Genomic DNA, 18,147 nt, shown 5'->3' on the forward strand with positions numbered 1-18,147 from the left:
GTGATCCCTAATGTGCGGAATTAGCGCAAGCGAACGCTTGGTTTTGCGGCGGCGCGGGGCCTGCACTCTCGTCTCTCCCTTCGTCCCTTTTTTATCCATCCTTGTCCCCCTTTTTACCCCCTTCCTCCGGAGCGAGCACCGGCACCCGGGAGGAGGCTGATCCCCCGCCGAGTGGACTTGCCCGCAGGAACATGCGCGGACCCCGCAGCCTCCCCTAGCGCCACTCGGGTCCGCGGCCAAGATGCAGAAGGGGATGAGACTCAACGACGGCCACATCAGCTACCTGGCTCTGCTGGCGAAGAAGGACGGGACGAGGCGAGGCTGCCTGAGCAAGAAGAGCTCGGACAACACGAAATGGCACGCCAAGTGGTTCGCCCTGCTGCAGAACATGCTCTTTTATTTCGAGAGCGACTCCAGCTCGCGCCCCTCCGGACTGTACCTGTTGGAGGGCTGCGTGTGCGACCGGGCGCCCTCGCCCAAGCCCTCCCTGTCGGCCCGGGAGAGTCTGGAGAAGCAGGTGAGGTGTGGACCCTGCGGAGCTCCGCCGCTTTTTTTTTTTTTTTTTTTTTTTTTTTGTTTGTTCCCCCCCCCCGCAGCGGACACGCGGTCCGCCGCGCGCCGCGTTCGCACAGGCCGGCTACATGTGACGCCAGACTTAAGTGTTTCGTTATCGATTTGTCTTTAATAGTAAACTGCGGGGAGTTTCCTCCTCTTCCCAGTCAACGAACAGACCCCTCTGGCATCGGAGTTCACTCGTCGTTCGGTGTTACGTAATGGCATCAAGTTATCGACCGTCTCGATTTTGCACCGTAAAGTAGTCTCTGCCGCCTTGTGAAATGGAATAAGCCCCGAAACAAACAATTGTTCTACTTTCACGCAACTATAATCACCCTAGAATTTCCGCAACGAGGGTTTTATTATCCGCGGCGAGCGCCGTAGTATTCGGGTCGTGACGTCATCGCCCGGCTTCACAGCGCGATCGTCTCGTTTTATTTTGAGATTTTCCTCCGCAAAATGGTTCATGTCACATGCAATTCGAGGTGCAAACTTAGGCTGTAGCCAAACTTTGCAGGTTGCCATCTTGCGGAGGGTTGCTGCCCCTTCCCTGTTTGACGTATTGATTTAATTCCTGTGTTGATATTAATAGCATCCTACCTTGGCAACTGCGTCTCTGGGGTTAGAGCGGCTTGGCTTGTTTGATAGCCCTCTCATTAACATGGCTTTGTTAAGCACAAATTAGGATTCAAACCAAATAACGCCCTCGGCGTGCTTTTGTAGTTACTTACCATTTCAATCTGCTGTGTTATTGTCAGGGGTGTGCGAGGGAAGTGTTTTGGAAAAGCACTGTCACAGCCACAGCACATTACCCCAGAAGAGGATGGGTGTAGTGTTTGAGTGAAATGCTTTTATTACATTGCTGAAGGTTGCTGTTGAAGGACGCGCACCTTGGGGCGTTAAAGCCTCCAAGACGCACAGAAGTGGTCAAGCAGCCTTTGGGCTATGACTGCAGTCACCATCCCAAATCTGCTCTGTCAACAGGAGTCCACTGAGCAGGGGGTTTCTGCTTTTTCCTGCACCACAGCCTAAAGGGCATTAAAGAATTAGATCCTCATCAGTAAACTGAGTCAGCCTTTCGATACATCTCTAATGTACATAGTCAAGCGTGCATATTATGATATAGAGCGTACTGCAGGGTTGCCAGCTTTTTAATGAGCGTTTTTATAGACCGCCACATACAAACACGTGAACGCTTATCGCTGAAAAATCACATTTCAGATCAAAATCGAAGAGATACTCACTTCCCCAAACACATATTGTTGTGCAACCTTTTAAAACTAAGAGTGTCTGAATCTGTGCCTACTATCCCTGGTACTCTCTCACCAAAACGTTTCCAGGTTATCAATCATATTTTATTATGCAAATGCTAGATATACATGTGCTATGATCACATGACAGAAGTTTATTACTCGTTTCTATTTATAATCCTCATTTCAGTCATGAGATTTTTAAGTGTGCCAAGGTGTCAATTGAAAATCTTATTTTTTTTATCAAGGTAGTTTGCAATAATAATCACCTATAAAATTAATTTAACATTCAAATTAAATATCACAAGCAGTTTCTGGTTTTATTAAACAAATACAAAACAATACAGATAGCAGCAGTCAGCTGACAGTCAAATGCTAGGACTTAAGGGAGTAAAAGATACAATAACCCAGAGTTGGAATAGGTCATAGAAAGGCAAGTGAGGAGATGCAGCAAGTAATTAAATAAGAATGAAATCTGTAAAGAGTGCAGTTGTATAAAACATTAAGATGAAGTAGGTGATGGTGGTGGTGGTGGTGGTGGATGTTAACAGAGAGAACAGATGGAATAGCACAGATGCCTGACGGAGGAGCTCCGATCAGGCTGCTGCTGCGGTTCAGCTGCACTGGTGGCGCTGTCCGTGGTCCCGAACTCTTCTTTTAAACTCAATCCAATTTTGCCTTCCGAAATCGTATCTGTCAGGAGGTACACCACCGCGACGGGGTTCTGTGAACTGTGCCAGCAAAAATGTAATTCATACCAAGAGGCACAGATCACTGATAAGATGGTGGAGTTAAGGCCGAACCTCGAGGCTGAATGACCACTCACTTTTTTTTTTTTTTTGATGGGACGAGCCGCATTATGGGCATCGCGGTTATTTGTGTGTAATTTGGTTACTGGAGTCGACCATGTTTTTTTTTATAAAATACATTGCACTCACACAGGGTAAGCGGTCAAGGGTTGTTCACTGTTCAAGCTTCGAATCCAGGGTGTGAGGGGGGAGGAGTCGCGTGATGGCCTGAGTGACATCCATGATGACAGCTGCTCATCCAGGCTGCTGCGTTGAATTCATTCCAACCATTATACCCAATCCGTTTCCAAGCATGCTAATTTGCGCAACATGTCGCTTTACACAACATGTTGGAACCATGAATTAGGTTAATTACACACATGTACTGTATTTGCGTGGTGGCGTGATTGAAGAAGTGGTCGTCCCATTTGAGTGCGGCCTTTGCATTGAGCGTCTACATTGGTGGAGAGGTGAAACGGGGACACAAAAGGTAATTAAAGGGTACGCTTAAAACTATCATGTATACACGTGGATCGCTTATTAGTAATACTTAGATCCGTGGTGAAAACTGCCCAACATGTGGTGGCGGCCGCTGGACCTGTTTTAAAGACTGCGACAGGAATGTCACTCTTTCCTTGGAAATATGAATTGAAATCAGGGGGTGAGTTAATTCTGGCCCTTTTGTGATGTATCCGCATTCTCTCTCTGTGGAGCAAATAATATATTTTTTTTTTCTCTGAGGGGGAGGGGGCTTGGGGGGTCATCCTGCTATCCCCTGTTCACTCTCACTAACAGTGGTTAGCATCTGGACTTTCGCTTTCTAAATGTCAGATGATTCAGTGGCCCATTTTGTCAGTGCGTCCGACTATAACAGGTGAGCTGCGGTCTCTTTTTATATGTAGGTTGAAAATCTGCGAACTTACCCTTTAATCATGTTCCAGCTGATTGAGGACACACAGATTGTCCTTTTACACTTTCTCACACTTGGGGGGGGGGAATAAAGAGCTTAACTTCAGGGCCGTGAGGGGCTGAATCACAGTGTATCGAAAGCAATTCTATAGTTCTAATGTTACCACTTGATGCATGACAGGCCGCCGTGGATTCCACTGGTGCTGACAGTGCGTGCGCGTGCATGCGTGCGTGTGTGTGTGCGTGTGTGTGTGCGTGCGTGTGTGTGTGTGTGTGTGTGTGTGTGTGTGTGTGTGTGTGTGTGTGTGTGTGTGTGTGTGTGTGTGTGTGTGTGTGTGTGTGTGTGTGTGTGTGTGTTGGCGATGCATAAAGGATTGCTGCGCGAGTGCTGGATGTTATCTGTGTGTGTGTGTGTGTGTGTGTGTGTGTGTGACAGGAAGAGGGACAATGCAGAGAATAGACGTGAAGCCCACTGCCACCTTGAAGGGCTGTGGTTCTTTTTATAGCCCCAACTCCTGGAAAGGACCCCCCTCCACCCCCCTTCTCTCGCTCTCTCTCTCTCTCTCTCTCTCTCTCTCTCTCTCTCTCTCTCTCTCTCTCGCTTTTTCTCACCCTTTCTCTGCTTCCTCTCTGCCTCTCTCTATCCCTCTTTCTCCCCCTCTCTCTCTTACTCTCTCGCCCCTCTTTCTATCTACACCTTTTTTCTCCCCTATTATACCCTCCTCTCTCTCTCTCTCTCTCTCTCTCTCTCTCTCTCCCCCTCCCTTTCCTCCCACTTCTCCCTCTTCCCTCTTCCCACACCACTCTCTGCTTTCTTTTCCAATATATTGTTTTGAATGTTCCACTTTTTAAATGTTCTTATTCCTCATTTGGAAGGAGAGACACTTTTAAGCTCACAGTTACTATGGCAACCCCCTATTTGCATCTGAAAGTGCATTTGAAGGGGGGCAACAAAATGTGCAACAACATGGCCTGGCATTGTGCTTTGCTTAGCAAATATTGGTAAATCTGCTCGTAGGAAATATGTCTTGTTCAAGGGAGGGGGTGGTGGAAGGGGGTAGGGAAAGTGCGTGCGTGGTCGGTGTGTGTGTGTGAGAGAGAGAGAGAGAGAGAGAGAGAGAGAGAGAGCGAGAGAGAGAGAGAGACGTGGTGTTTGGGACCTTTGTCAGCGACAGAATGATACATTTGGTTTCTAGAAATCAGAACAAGTGAAAACGCTTGATGGGCTATGTTGTCTCAGTCACTGACAGATAATGTCTCTGTGGCAAAAAAAATGTAGCAGCGGTGTGCTAAATATAGCAGCCTAAAAGGCTTGACACACCAGCTCACAGGAAGCTAGAGCTTGGAAGCACATTATTGACAAAGGCCTGTTCTGCTGCTCATCAGGAAATATGGAACATTACTCCCCTTCACAGATGATTTGCTCTTGGCATTTGAAAGGGGGAAAAAAATCCAATATATTGGATTTTAAGTGGTCTATTTACAAAGCATCAGTGTTATATAATTTGATGCATTTCTCCAAAATAGGTTGGTTGGACTATTATTGCACTGACCACCAGTCTGATCACTCCCCACGTATCTGCCGACCATGCCTTAATTTGGCACTTGTAACTTAATTGGTCAGACAACCCGGCAAAGAGGGATGAAGAGTCGCTGATTGTTTTTTTTGTGTCGCTGAAATGCAGCCAAATCAGGGACAGAAAGGGGAGAGAGAGAAAAAACATGGAGTCACTGCGGAGGCTTCCACCAATTCAGAGGTGAGTTGCCAGGTTACAGACAGAATGTACAGGGGGACGTATGATGAATCTCCAAGGACCTCCTTGCTCCTCGCAGGATCTCTCTCTCTCCCTCTCTCTCTCTCTCTCTCTCTCTCTCTCTCTCTCTCTCTCTCTCTCTCTGCACTCCCTCTCGTCCTCTAGCATCCTCATAATGCACACACACACACACACACACGCACTTTGCACACACACACACACACACACACACACACACACACACACACACACATGCATACACACATGTTTTTGAAGTCCCAAAAAACACACACTTGCATTTGAATGAATCTCTTAACAGCATAGGTTAATGGTTATAATTTATACTCATACCAATACCTATCTTTTGCATCACAGAATCACATTTATATATTCTGTATATTTTTATATTTTGACTGTTTCTGTTTTGTATTTGTCAGCTACTTGTGTATATTTGGCAATGTTTTATCTTATATTTACTCTTTATTCTATTTTATTTTATATAATTTGATTTTATATTTTTATATTTTGTCTTTTTTTTTCTCAGATCTTCTTGTTTTAATGGTAATTGTCTGTAGAAACGCATCAATCATCGTTACGACAAAGTCCTCGTTCATGTACTATAAATGCACGTGGCAGAATAAACTGTGTAAACTGAATAAAATGTGACCAGATTAATCCACAAAGAGTTTTAATGTTTTTTAATGTGTGTCTTATTGCAACGTTTGGCTTTCAAAAACTCTAAAGGACTTTGGGGGTTCAGCAAATCAGCGCTGAGGGAAGTTTGGATGATAAAAGATATATGGAACGATTGCTGAGGATCCCCTTGTGTCTTTTTGTTTGCCAGTATTACTTCACCGTGACGTTTAACCATGACAACCAGAAGGCTCTGGAGCTGCGCACGGAGGATGTCAAGGACTGTGACGAGTGGGTGGCAGCCATCACGCAGGCCAGGTACCTCCCGTGACCTCACACCAGTCCCCTTTCAGCCGCCAAATCCGGGCACACAAGTGGATTTTAGAAAGAAAAACATGACATATGGCTTGATTTCAATTGATGCTTCAATTTTGGATGCAAAAGCCAGAAAAAAACTTAAATAAAAGTTTTGTTTTTTTTAATTTAGTTAGTATTTTTTCATTGATCATTTTTTCTTATTTTCTTATTTTAGTTAGTAAATACTCTAGTCCCAAATTACTCATTGTACTCACATGAATATCCATTAGCTTGTTTAATAAAACTTAAATAAAACAGGTAAAATTAGAAAAATAAGCGAGGCAGATACTGTATATAGCATGAATAAGTGTCCTCTGCAGATAATGATATGGAAAATACTGCATATGAGTGTTGTTTGTTAATGGAATATAAAATCACAGATTTAACCAGGGTGCTCCTAGTTTTTTTCATGTCAAAGGTCAAAACTGAGACCTAAAGGTGGACTGTAAAGCAATGAACACTATATTGTAAACAAAATGGTAAAACAAGCTTTTTCACTTTTTTATTGGGCCAAAAATTTTAAGTTATGATCGGCCAAACTTGCTTACTCTAGACATTAGCATGTATTACATTTTAGCAACAATACATAAATAAATCTAAGGAACTGAATTCAGAACAACAAATAAAACTTTCATTGTATGCTGAATTATAATGCATATTTAAAATCCTTATTCACCGATAAGCTCCCCGATTGCAATGAGATTAATCATTTATTAAATGCCTCTTTAGGAATAAGTAGCTAAAGAGGGTCATAAAGGTCAACCAATACTATTTCTGTAAATGTCAGCCATCTACATCCGTACGGTGAAAGATCAATTGATTAGATGGACCTGTCGGAAATCACAATGGTTTGTACTCAATCACAGGGAGTGGGCATCTTAACTTGTCGCACACAGGAGGGAAACAGAGATATTCATTTGTTTCATATTCCTCTCGGTTTGGAATTGTTTGTGTTAAAATATGCAATAATAATTCTGTAAGCAATGTCATCTAATTTCCAGTTCCTCCTGTAACTCAAATCCGTTTGTTCGATTTTAAAATCTCCTTCAAACGTTTTCAGAGTTAGGCGTTATAAGGAAGTAGTGGACGTGAGAGAAAAGTCACTGGAATGTAATTTGTACCACATATGTCATCTGATCTAAAAGAGTAAAAATAAAAAAGATTTTTATGTATTTTTGCCTATTTATATACAGTATACCCAACTTATATACGTTTTTTTTTATAATTTTTTGTTGTTTCTGTATCAAGATCACACTTGGCTTTAATTAAAAAAAAATGGGGAAGAAATCACATCTACATCTTCAGAACAGCTTAATTGGCAGAAAATATAATTTTGTTTTGTAGAGGGCAAGTTGCAGAAGGAAGCCCTCAATATATTGGGCAAAAAGTGTGATTTACCGACAGAAGCAATTTGTACACATGGGTTGCTAAAGCTGAATAATAGCACTAAAACTAGAACTAACGACTAACTCTCTGCTTTTGAAAGTCAAAGAAACCTGCTTTCCTTTCAGTAATCCCCCTCATCGGTGGAACACCTCGGTAAAATTATTCTGTTTCCGTGTGTCCTCAGCTACAGGAACCTGGCTACGGAGCACGAAACCCTCATGCAGAAGTATCTTCATCTACTCCAAATAGTGGAGACGGAGAAAACAGTTGCTAAGCAACTTAGACAACAGATAGAGGATGGGGAAATCGAGATAGAGCGGCTAAAATCGGAGGTAACTTGTTTAGTCATTATGTTCCATTCTGCTCATACCTGCTCCTACCTGCTTGTGTTGTGAAGTATCGCTGAGTATAGTAAGGTGGGAGAGAGAGAGAGAGAGAGAGAGAGTTCAGAGAAGACAGGTAGATCCACCCTCATTCAAATGGTCATCATCCCCAAAGCCACGGCTGCATCCTCAGCCACAGGAAACCTTCTGAGCCGCCAGAATGTCCTTGTTTGACCCACGCCACGGTGTTTTGTATCCTCAGGATTCAGTTTTAACCAGATCAGATGCTTTTCTCTTTAATGTGCTAATGGCCAGGTCAGTTTGAATCAATGTTGTCTAAATCTGCGTCTATTCCACCGTGTCTCCCACTGCTTGTGTTAAATGATGACGTGCTGATTTTTGTTTTTTTGTTTTTTACGGGGGGGACGTTTACTTACTTTATTTCATTTCCCGATCATTTCATCCGCTGTGTGTCAGTTCTCAGCGGCGTTACCGTGGCTCGACATGATGTGTGAAGGCGCTTGCCGCCCATGTTTTCTCTGCGGTGAATGCTTTTTTTCTTTTTCATTCGGGGGCGATTATCAGATTGCCGGACTGCTCAAGGACAACGAGAAGATCCAGTCCAGTCCGGAGGTTCCGCCGAGCGATGACGACACCGAGATCAAGAAGATTAAAAAGGTGAGTTCGGAGTTCGTCTGGAAGAAAAGCTGCCGTAGACGTTTGGGCTTAAAAAGTGCCAAAGTGTCAACTTACCTCTGGATTTCTTCCGTTGCTAGGTCTTGGAAAAAGGGGGATAGGGATGGGTGTGTATTCTTTCATTGACCTGCTTTTGCGCTGGGAATTGAAATTACACCTTCGACCATGGGATCGCTCAGAAAGTGGTGAAACATGGTGCTTGTACACGGCAGCTGTTATTTGTGAGTGTGTAACCGTGTCCATGTGAGGCAGAGCTTTTCCGGAAAATGAGCATGTGTGCATAATCTACTTCCTCTGGGGTGGGGAAAAATAAATTAAAATGCTGAGTGGGAGAAACAGTATGGGAAATACAGCAAACACAGTAATGACCGTATTCAGTTGCGGGCCAGCGAAGATTAATTTAGTTCTCGAGAACGACGCCTTTAACCGACCGACCGCTGGATCATCTCAGGGCACCTGCGATTCAGTTTCCCCCCTCGTTTATTTAATAAAGGTTACCTTGCATATTTTTGGCAGCATCCCGATTCCACACTCGCATAGGATTCAATTCACAGTTGGGCGCTCAAAAAGTAACGGCCCTGAATCGTTCCTAGCCGAGGAGCTTAATTGGAATCGTTTAGGGCAAAGTACGGGAGCTCGAGGACCTGTCGAAAATCAGTAATTAGGGGAACGGCCGAGATAGCAATCGTTGTAGCATTTCCTCCATAATTTCCTTATCGTCCACGGAAGACATTATTTCAATCAACGGCCCACTTCTTTACACATAAGGGGGGTAACCCCGCGTCCCAACAGGCGATCGGCATGGTAGCTGTGGTAATGGAGCTCAACGGGGATATGTCTGAGTCATGTTTTATTGTGTTAAATATCAATACGGCAGAAATATTACAGACACTCCTTCTACATTCCCGCATGGAGACATTAACCAAATGTAAACACACACGCACAGAGGCCCCTAGCCTCAGGCCTCCTTCACACCAAATGCGTTTCCGCATACGACAGTCTGACCCTCCCGCCTAGTGGCTGTCGGGTGAACTGCGTCTGGGTTTCGCATCACAAAATCTTTGGGAAAATGACATTTTTCGCGCGTGGAATCCAACTCCCCATAGGAATTAATGGACTTTATTTAATGGTCAGTTCCTTCAGGGTTTACTCTCGTTTCCCGTCCAGGTTCAGAGTTTTCTGCGCGGTTGGATCTGCCGCAGGAAGTGGAAGACGATCATCCAAGACTACATCCGCTCGCCCCACGCCGAGAGCATGAGGAAGAGGAACCAGGTGGTGTTCAGCATGCTGGAGGCCGAGGCTGAGTACGTCCAGCAGCTCCACATCCTGGTCAACAACTTCTTACGGCCGCTGCGCATGGCCGCCAGCTCCAAGAAGCCTCCCATCACCCACGACGACGTCAGCAGCATCTTCCTCAACAGGCGAGCGAAGTCCCGAGCGTTATTGGCGACGGTGTTGTAAGCGGTGCGGTCTGGCGGGGTGGCAGACAGAGAGCAAAACAAAAAATGTCGCTTTATGTTTTTCAGCGAGACCATCATGTTCCTCCATCAGATCTTCTACCAGGGCCTGAAAGCCAGGATAGCCAGCTGGCCAACACTGGTGCTGGGTAAGAAGATGGACCATTCTAGTCCTCGACCAAATACACAGTGGAACCATAACTGTTTTGGGACATTCTGGTAGAACTATTAGATCATAGATAGACGCATAGATAGATGGATGGATGGAGAGATCCGAGACAAATCCAAACTAAAGGCCTTCCGCTTACAGTTTTTTTCTATTGTTTACACGTTTTCTGAAAACACACCTCATATTCTCAGAACTCTGCACACAAATCCAAAAACACACACACGCTAAAAGGCAAAACTCCACAAATCTCCTGCAAAATGAAACTGTGCATTCAAAATAATGTTATTTCTTCTCAAAATGTTTTTTGTGTCGAAATGACACAGACATACCATAATATTAATTTACATTTCTAAGAACCAATTGAACACTGATGTGCTCAATGTAAAACACTATGAATGGAAAACACTCGTACAAAGACTGATCAGGAGACTTATTCCTTTTACATGTTCAGTGTTAGACTTAGCACGTATGTACAGTAGTCTGTTGTAAAATATTTTTGTACAATGTTTTATACTCAAATTTAAAACACACAAATATACTGTAACAAACACATTTTTTTCCCCAAAAATACTGTATACATTCAAACAAACACAAAATCGGATGTGTAAAGTCTTCTACATACAGAACAAATCATATAAACACGTACTGTGTACAGTAACCATTGAGTATTGTATTCATATGCAGTACTACTATACCGTAATGACAGTAGATTTCTCACCTATTCTCATTTGGGAAAGCCCGGATGATGGACGCTACTGTGAACCTGCTCATGTTTGGTTGCACTCTCTGCCACGCCTCCCTCATTGTTACGCCATAGTTGACCACACGGTCGACCAAAGTGGCCCAGATTTCATCAGAAATGATGGCTCTCCTTGGTCTTGCTCTTCCTCCTCCACCTCCTCTTCTTGCTCTCACTCCTCTCGCTGTGCCTCTCTCTCCTATGTTTGCATCCATTGCTCCGAAGCAGAAGCGCTCGCCTGTGGCCCTTTTGATAAACCTCTGATTGCTAACTGAACAATTGTGCAACCTGTGTTGTCAGTGTGGATAGGCGGAAATGTACGTTTAGCATTTTGAACGGAAGTGTGTTCCATGTAAACACAAGAGATTTTATTCATGAAGACTGTGCCAAATGGAGAGAATTGTGTGGAGTGTTTTTGAAAAACGTGTGGTTTGGAACTGCAATCTCAATGTAAAGCAGGAAATGTGCTTGCATTTTAGCAGGGGATTGGACCACGAGTTACAGAATGTGGTCTTTGTGTCTCACGTACCAGTGTTAGTGTGTAAACAATTGAGAAACAACCAATAGAATAAAAATATGAAAATGAAAAGTTGGAATTTCCAGGGGAAAAAGGGGAAAAATGCAGTAAACCTCACAGGTAACTGTAAAATTAAATACGATACGATGATTTTTTTTAAGCAGTATAAATCCTGAAATCCTGAAAAATTACACAATACTTTTAGAATTATAATTTAGGTAGTTTATGTAGTTAAGTGACAATAATATAAGAATTTTGGTAATAAATAGAAATAAGTTGAGCATACATTAAAACACTAAACTAACTAAAAATGAATGTTTCAATCAGACATATTGCAGCTTGATGCACTTCATATCTGCTTCTGAGTTGGTGGCTGAATGACGGTGCCTTGTTTTACAGCACAGCGGCACATATTGCGTACTAATGTTCCAAACTTGATAATTTGAATTCTTCTTCGATTCATTTTTTGCATTGTCTTTCCTTTTCCACCTTTCTTTTTGTTCTCCCTCTTCTTTGTTTTCCTGTTCTATTATTATTATTATTATTATTATTATTATTATTATTATTATTATTATTATTATTATTATTATCATTACTATTATTAATAATATTATTATTATAATTATTATTGTTATTATTTTTCTTATTATTAGTATTATTATCATCATCATCATCATCATTATTATTCTCATAACAATAATAATAATGATAATAATAATAATAATAATTATTATTATTATTGTTTTTATTATTGTTATTATTATAATGATAATAATAATAATGATGATGATTATCATCATTATTTTTAATAATAATCAACTGAGATACTTTTACTACTTTTTCCAGCCGACCTGTTTGACATCCTGCTGCCCATGCTGAACATCTACCAGGAGTTTGTGAGGAACCACCAGTACAGTCTGCAGATCCTGGCTCACTGCAAGCAGAACCGAGACTTCGACAAGCTGCTGAAACAGTACGAGGCCAAGCCGGACTGCGAGGAGAGGACACTGGAGACCTTCCTCACGTACCCCATGTTCCAAGTAAGACTGTAGGGGTGCCCCCAAAATGTTATTTTTACACCAAACATGTATAATATAACGGGTGAGATATATCCTGTAAAAAGGCAATTAAATTTTACTCCAAACAAAACCAGCCAAAAATTCACATTTTGTTGATTTAACATTAAAATGAAACTTTGAGACAACAAGCCTGCAACTATTTAATGAATGCCATACTTGAGTCGTCTGACTCTTGAAATAACCTTTTATAATAAAGAGATGTAATTGTCCAAGGTCTTTGAATGCAGAAGCTTGTGCTGAGCACTGAGCTCAATGGGCGTTCTATACTTCACATTTATCCAAGGTGGTAAAAAGCAAAACCACAGTTTCATCAGTGTTCTCTGTTTTGAGTTTCCATGACGCCTGAATGAATCAAAGGGAACAGTCCCAGTTGGTTACGTGCTTGCATGCATGATGAATTTCTGCAATTAGAAATAATTTCGTCGAGTTCTCCGCTCTGTGGTTCCGGAGTTTGTTTAAGTGATAGCAGTAGCGGCACAATTATGCCCGTCAAACCCCGGCGTGCAACGGCGACGGCAATATCATATATTTGAGATAGAAACACGGACATTGTTCTTGTAATATTAATAATTGAAGATTTTTTTCTTATTTTATGAGAGAAGCATATGTTATGTCGCCGCAGAATCAATGACATCAATTTAAAGACTAAAAGTTTAAACCTCTGTATTGATATCTCTTTTCTTCACTTTCTTCACAAAGTATTTTTCTACTGATTAGTGGTTTTGGCATTTCTTGTAATTTGATAACAATAACAAATATTTTGATTAATTGCAGCATTTTTTCTATTAGAATTTACAGTTGAACTTCCATGCGCGCTCTCTCTCTCTCTCTCTCTCTCAGATCCCTCGCTACATCTTGACCCTGCATGAACTGCTGGCTCACACACCCCACGAACATGTGGAAAGGAACAGTTTGGATTATGCCAAGTCCAAACTGGAAGAGCTTTCCAGGTGACACGCACACATCAGTCCAACTATTTATTCCTGAAAAGCTGATCAACTTGTATTGTATTCATCATAGCGCTCCCTCTGGAAATATCGTATTCATCAGGGACCAAAATTAAAAATATATCGACTTCTGTTTGAAATCGAAGTTTCATATTACAATTTAACATTAACGCAGAGAAATTATTATGACATGGAATGTAGTCAAGACAAATTTCAAGGCAACGACACGAACATTGACAACGTTTTTTTTTAAATCATCTATTATGGTCTAAATTCATGGGTTTTCCCGGCTCCCCTGCAGGATCATGCATGATGAGGTGAGTGAGACGGAGAACATCAGAAAGAACCTGGCCATTGAGCGGATGATCGTCGAGGGCTGTGAAGTGCTGCTGGACACCAGCCAGACCTTCGTCAGACAAGGTAACGCTCAGACGGCACGGCGGCAGTGAGAGCACTTCACTCAGGTTATTTTAATAATCTGCATGCTGACAACATTTCATACGCAAACGCAAACACTAAACACAAAGATTTTTGCTGTTGCTGTTGTTGCTGTTTGAAAGCCATCTTCCTCACCGGCCCCAGTACCACATGAAGCCATCAGGGTTTTTTTTGTTTTGTTTTGTTTTGTTTTTCTCATTTCAAATGATGCCGTTACCAAAGCTAGAAAACATGGAGATTTAATATTTTTGACCCTGTTTACTTCTACTTACTGCTTATTATGTGAAAGTATGCTATTTAAACATTGTATATCTAGATGGATAGATAGATAGATAGATAGACATCTAGATAGACGGACAGACAGACAGACAGACAGACAGACAGACAGACAGATAGATAGATAGAATGATAGATAGATAGATAGATAGATAGATAGATAGATAGATAGATAGACATAGATAGACAGATAGACAGATAGATAGACAGATAGACAGATAGATAGGCAGATAGGTAGATCCCAGTAGCTCACATAAAAAAACAATAGGCAGTAATAATAACAACCAATAAAATACAAATATAAAAATGAAAAGTGTCAGTGTCAAGTGAAATTTACAATACTATTGTGCGTGTGCGTGTGCGTGGACATCAGGTTCACTGATCCAGGTTCCGATGAGTGAGAAGGGGAAGATCACCAGGGGGAGGCTGGGGTCGCTGTCTCTGAAGAAGGAAGGGGAGAGACAGTGCTTCCTGTTCTCCAAGCATCTCATCATCTGCACCCGAGGCTCGGGGGGCAAGCTCCACATCACCAAGGTAACGCAAATAACAGCACAACCTCCCGTACGGACGGCATCCACGTCGGAAGGGGTACTGTCCGATGTTTTTCTTTTTTTTTTTTTTTTCGAAATCAGGGGTTCACAAACTGGGGTCCACGGCCCCCTAGGTGTCCGTGAAGGAATTGCTCGGAGTTTGTTTGGGGTTTTTTTTCTTCTTTTTTTTTTTTACATTTTTAATAAATATATATATATATATATATATATATATATATATATATATATATATATATATATATATATTTTTTTATATGTCTACTCACCCTCAATAATGAGGAGATTTGCCTTTTTTCTCAGCAAGGTCTGAGTTAAATTTTATATTTGTGTGCCCTAATTTTGCACTCCACACAAACCACGCGGAGGTTTATTATAGACAGATGAATTTTTTTTTTGCGGGGGTGGGGGTGGTCCTCCAAAGCCATAGCTTGGTCTCTCAATGGGGCCTTACTAAAAAAATGTTTGCTGTTGTTTTAGAACAGCTATGTTTGTTGATGTTTACTACAGTTGAATTCATTAACCAGTCAAATAAAAAAAAATTTATACAGTATATCATATTTCAAGCGTTTGTGTTTCTTTCCAATATCTTTCATTTCCAATGCAAATCGTCTGCAACCTTTTCAGCAAATTCTTTGTGCTTGTTCTTTTTTAACAAAAGTGCAAATAGTGACACCCACGCTGGCTTCATCTTCAGTTTGCCAATAACAAACAGAGAACAGTCGGCAAAAAATACATTAAAAAAAATGTCCCGGCACGTTATTTTGACCTTAAAATGGGGTGTTGAGTTTGTGGAGTTTGTGGAGTTTGTGGAGCGGCTCGTTTCGCGCGGTGTCCATGAGGAACACTACGCAGTAAAACAATACATAAAAATAAAAATAGGTTAAATGATGATCCGTGATCGTTCTTTCTTCAGCATAAATGTTACCTTTGTCGGGACATTGTTTATTCTTTACCTGTTCACAATGAATTATGCCAACAATGCGCTTTATAAGCAGTCGCGAATGTCGTCATTTTGATTCTTTCCCAGAACGGAGTCGTCTCCCTGATTGACTGCACATTGATGGAGGAGTTAGAGGGAACAGATGATGAGTGTAAGTTACACGTCTTCCAAGGCCTTCGTGATTTTAAATAACAACGGAGTAGATAAAATCATCACCTCATGATTTTAAATTCATGGATTTTATTTTATTTTTTACTCGAGACGGTTTTAGTTTGTTATCCCCCTGTTGTTGAGGTGATGCAGATATGCCCTTCACAACTAAAATCACTTCATATAGATACACAAATAGTCCCAACTAAAAAAATAATTGATATTCCCCACGTTAGCATTTGGAATCTAAATGGTGAGATTTTTGTAGATAATCCTAATTGTCTGAACTAACTCTTGGAAAAGTAGTTGTAAATGTTTATATGTGCCAAAGTTTTTTTTACCTATAGAGTTTACAACATCATTGAACTAAATCATTGAAATCACAGAGTTGATTGTGATTTGCTCTGATAAGGTCTGTGGTTGATTTTAACTTCCAGCCAAATCAGAAAAGACCGGTCAAGACACCGAGCACCTGGACTTCAAGGTGATGGTGGAGCCCAAAGACAGCCAGTCCTACACCGTCATCCTGGTGGCGTCGTCCAGGCAGGAGAAGTCGGCCTGGAACAGTGACATCAGCCAGGCGAGTCTTTACCGCATCCCAGCCTCCACTGCTTTACCACAGCGACTGGCGGATTAGATCTGTGCACACCTGGAGCATCTGACCATCACGATACCAAATGAAGGACGTTTTCAGTATTGCTCGGCAAAACAAGGGAAATAATCTGGTTCCATTTCTGGTTTAAATTCTGGTTTAATTTATCCAATGTATACATCTTTGCCTTATGCCCAAGTATAGGCAACACAAATGTTCAGTATCTAATCATTTAAAATATAAATAAATAAGTAGAAATATAAATGAATAGAAATAATAGAAATATAAATAAATATTGTAAATCACCCAAATACACTATATACACAAGACGATTGAAAAAATAAAGCTATCGGATTTGTATCAAGATACTAGTCTAGGTATTACTTGGTATCAGAACCAGATTAAAAAAATAATAATAGTAATTGTCATCATGCCCAAAGTTGAAATTCTTTTTTATTTATTTGCAAATGAATGCACCCTTTGCAAAAAGCAAGACGCACCATTAAAAATAACCCTAACCCTAACCATCAAAAATAAAACTCCTGGTGCTGTAAAATATGTTCAATTGGATTGGACCATGGATAATCACATTTTATGAGTTTTAACATAAACGGATGGAATATATCTTCATTTCAGGTTAGGGTACGTCTGGGTTTGGCCCTCGGCCGACACGGCGCATGCTTCCCGTCCCGTGTCGGTGGCTTAAATCCCGTGAGATGGCGCCAGGGGAAGAATATTATCATTAAAAGGATAACCACAGTGAAGCCCTGTGGCTCATTGCCATTGTAGACCTTGTTGACAAATGACCCCCCGCTGTGGGGGCAGGGACTGGTGTTACCCGGCGGTTTGTGAACTCACTCAGCCTCTCTTTGCTCTATTGTGCTAACAACACGCTTTTCTCCGTGTCCCTGTTGGCCTCAGTGCATAGACAACATCCGCTGCAACGGCCTGATGATGAACGCCTTCGAGGAGAACAGTAAAGTCACCGTGCCACAGATGATTAAGTGAGTGAGGGACGCCACACCTCCCATTTCGGCACAGTTACAGAGGGGGACGGACCCATTTCCCTGGACACATTCATCACATGCACAAAACCATTCGCACATACAGTACGCACACATGACCTCCATAAGTGTCTATGGAAATCATTTGGGAGGCTCGTTTCATGTCAGCGACACAATACAAAATCAATTAAAGCTGCAAGCAGCGATGATCTGGGCCTGGCAGCTTTGTGCGCGTCGGGGGTGCTGGCGGGATGCCGGGTTGATGCACCTTTGCGACCATCGAGCGCTGCGCGAACGAGTGGGACGTCGTTTCCTGCGAGTGTTTCCCGGCGTGTGCGGCAGTGGACATTACGTACTGCACATTTTGTGTCGCTTGGTGTGTCCACCATGTGGTGCCAGAGAACACGGACCAAACATGCATTATGAAGCTGTATATCAAGTGTAGAGTCTTGGCACGTTACCTGCGCCGACAAAATTTTGGACATCGAGGTTAACCTTACCGCCAGGGCTCGATCGCTGGAATGTTGCAGGACGTGCTATCGAGCCGTCTTGCCACACCCAAGCCCAAGACCCATAAAACATATACATTTTCATCACTTCTGTGCCTACCAAATTTTGTACATCTAGGTGAAGCGTA

The 18,147-nt window shown here is 42.1% G+C and overlaps 1 protein-coding gene across 2 annotated transcripts in view; it reads left to right on the plus strand.

Annotated features, from left to right (window-relative positions):
- Positions 1 to 241: 241 nt before the first annotated feature.
- LOC307228217 (ras-specific guanine nucleotide-releasing factor 1) overlaps positions 242 to 18,147 on the plus strand; it is a gene marked incomplete at both ends in the record, with an annotated part of 31,126 nt that continues 13,220 nt past the window's right edge. Inside the window, 13 exons of one of the 2 annotated variants that reach the window (XM_079997802.1) lie at positions 242 to 517; positions 6,101 to 6,207; positions 7,817 to 7,964; positions 8,541 to 8,633; positions 9,819 to 10,072; positions 10,178 to 10,257; positions 12,380 to 12,573; positions 13,453 to 13,562; positions 13,861 to 13,979; positions 14,647 to 14,828; positions 15,852 to 15,915; positions 16,352 to 16,494; positions 17,428 to 17,510. In XM_079997802.1, the coding sequence (XP_079853928.1) occupies positions 242 to 517; positions 6,101 to 6,207; positions 7,817 to 7,964; positions 8,541 to 8,633; positions 9,819 to 10,072; positions 10,178 to 10,257; positions 12,380 to 12,573; positions 13,453 to 13,562; positions 13,861 to 13,979; positions 14,647 to 14,828; positions 15,852 to 15,915; positions 16,352 to 16,494; positions 17,428 to 17,510 (1,853 nt within the window). The remainder of the gene's footprint in view (positions 518 to 6,100; positions 6,208 to 7,816; positions 7,965 to 8,540; positions 8,634 to 9,818; positions 10,073 to 10,177; positions 10,258 to 12,379; positions 12,574 to 13,452; positions 13,563 to 13,860; positions 13,980 to 14,646; positions 14,829 to 15,851; positions 15,916 to 16,351; positions 16,495 to 17,427; positions 17,511 to 18,147) is intronic. The other variant, XM_079997803.1, reaches the window with a different exon arrangement.

Source organism: Zeus faber (assembly GCF_960531495.2).
Source record: "Zeus faber genome assembly, chromosome: 3".
NCBI classification, from domain to species: domain Eukaryota; kingdom Metazoa; phylum Chordata; class Actinopteri; order Zeiformes; family Zeidae; genus Zeus; species Zeus faber.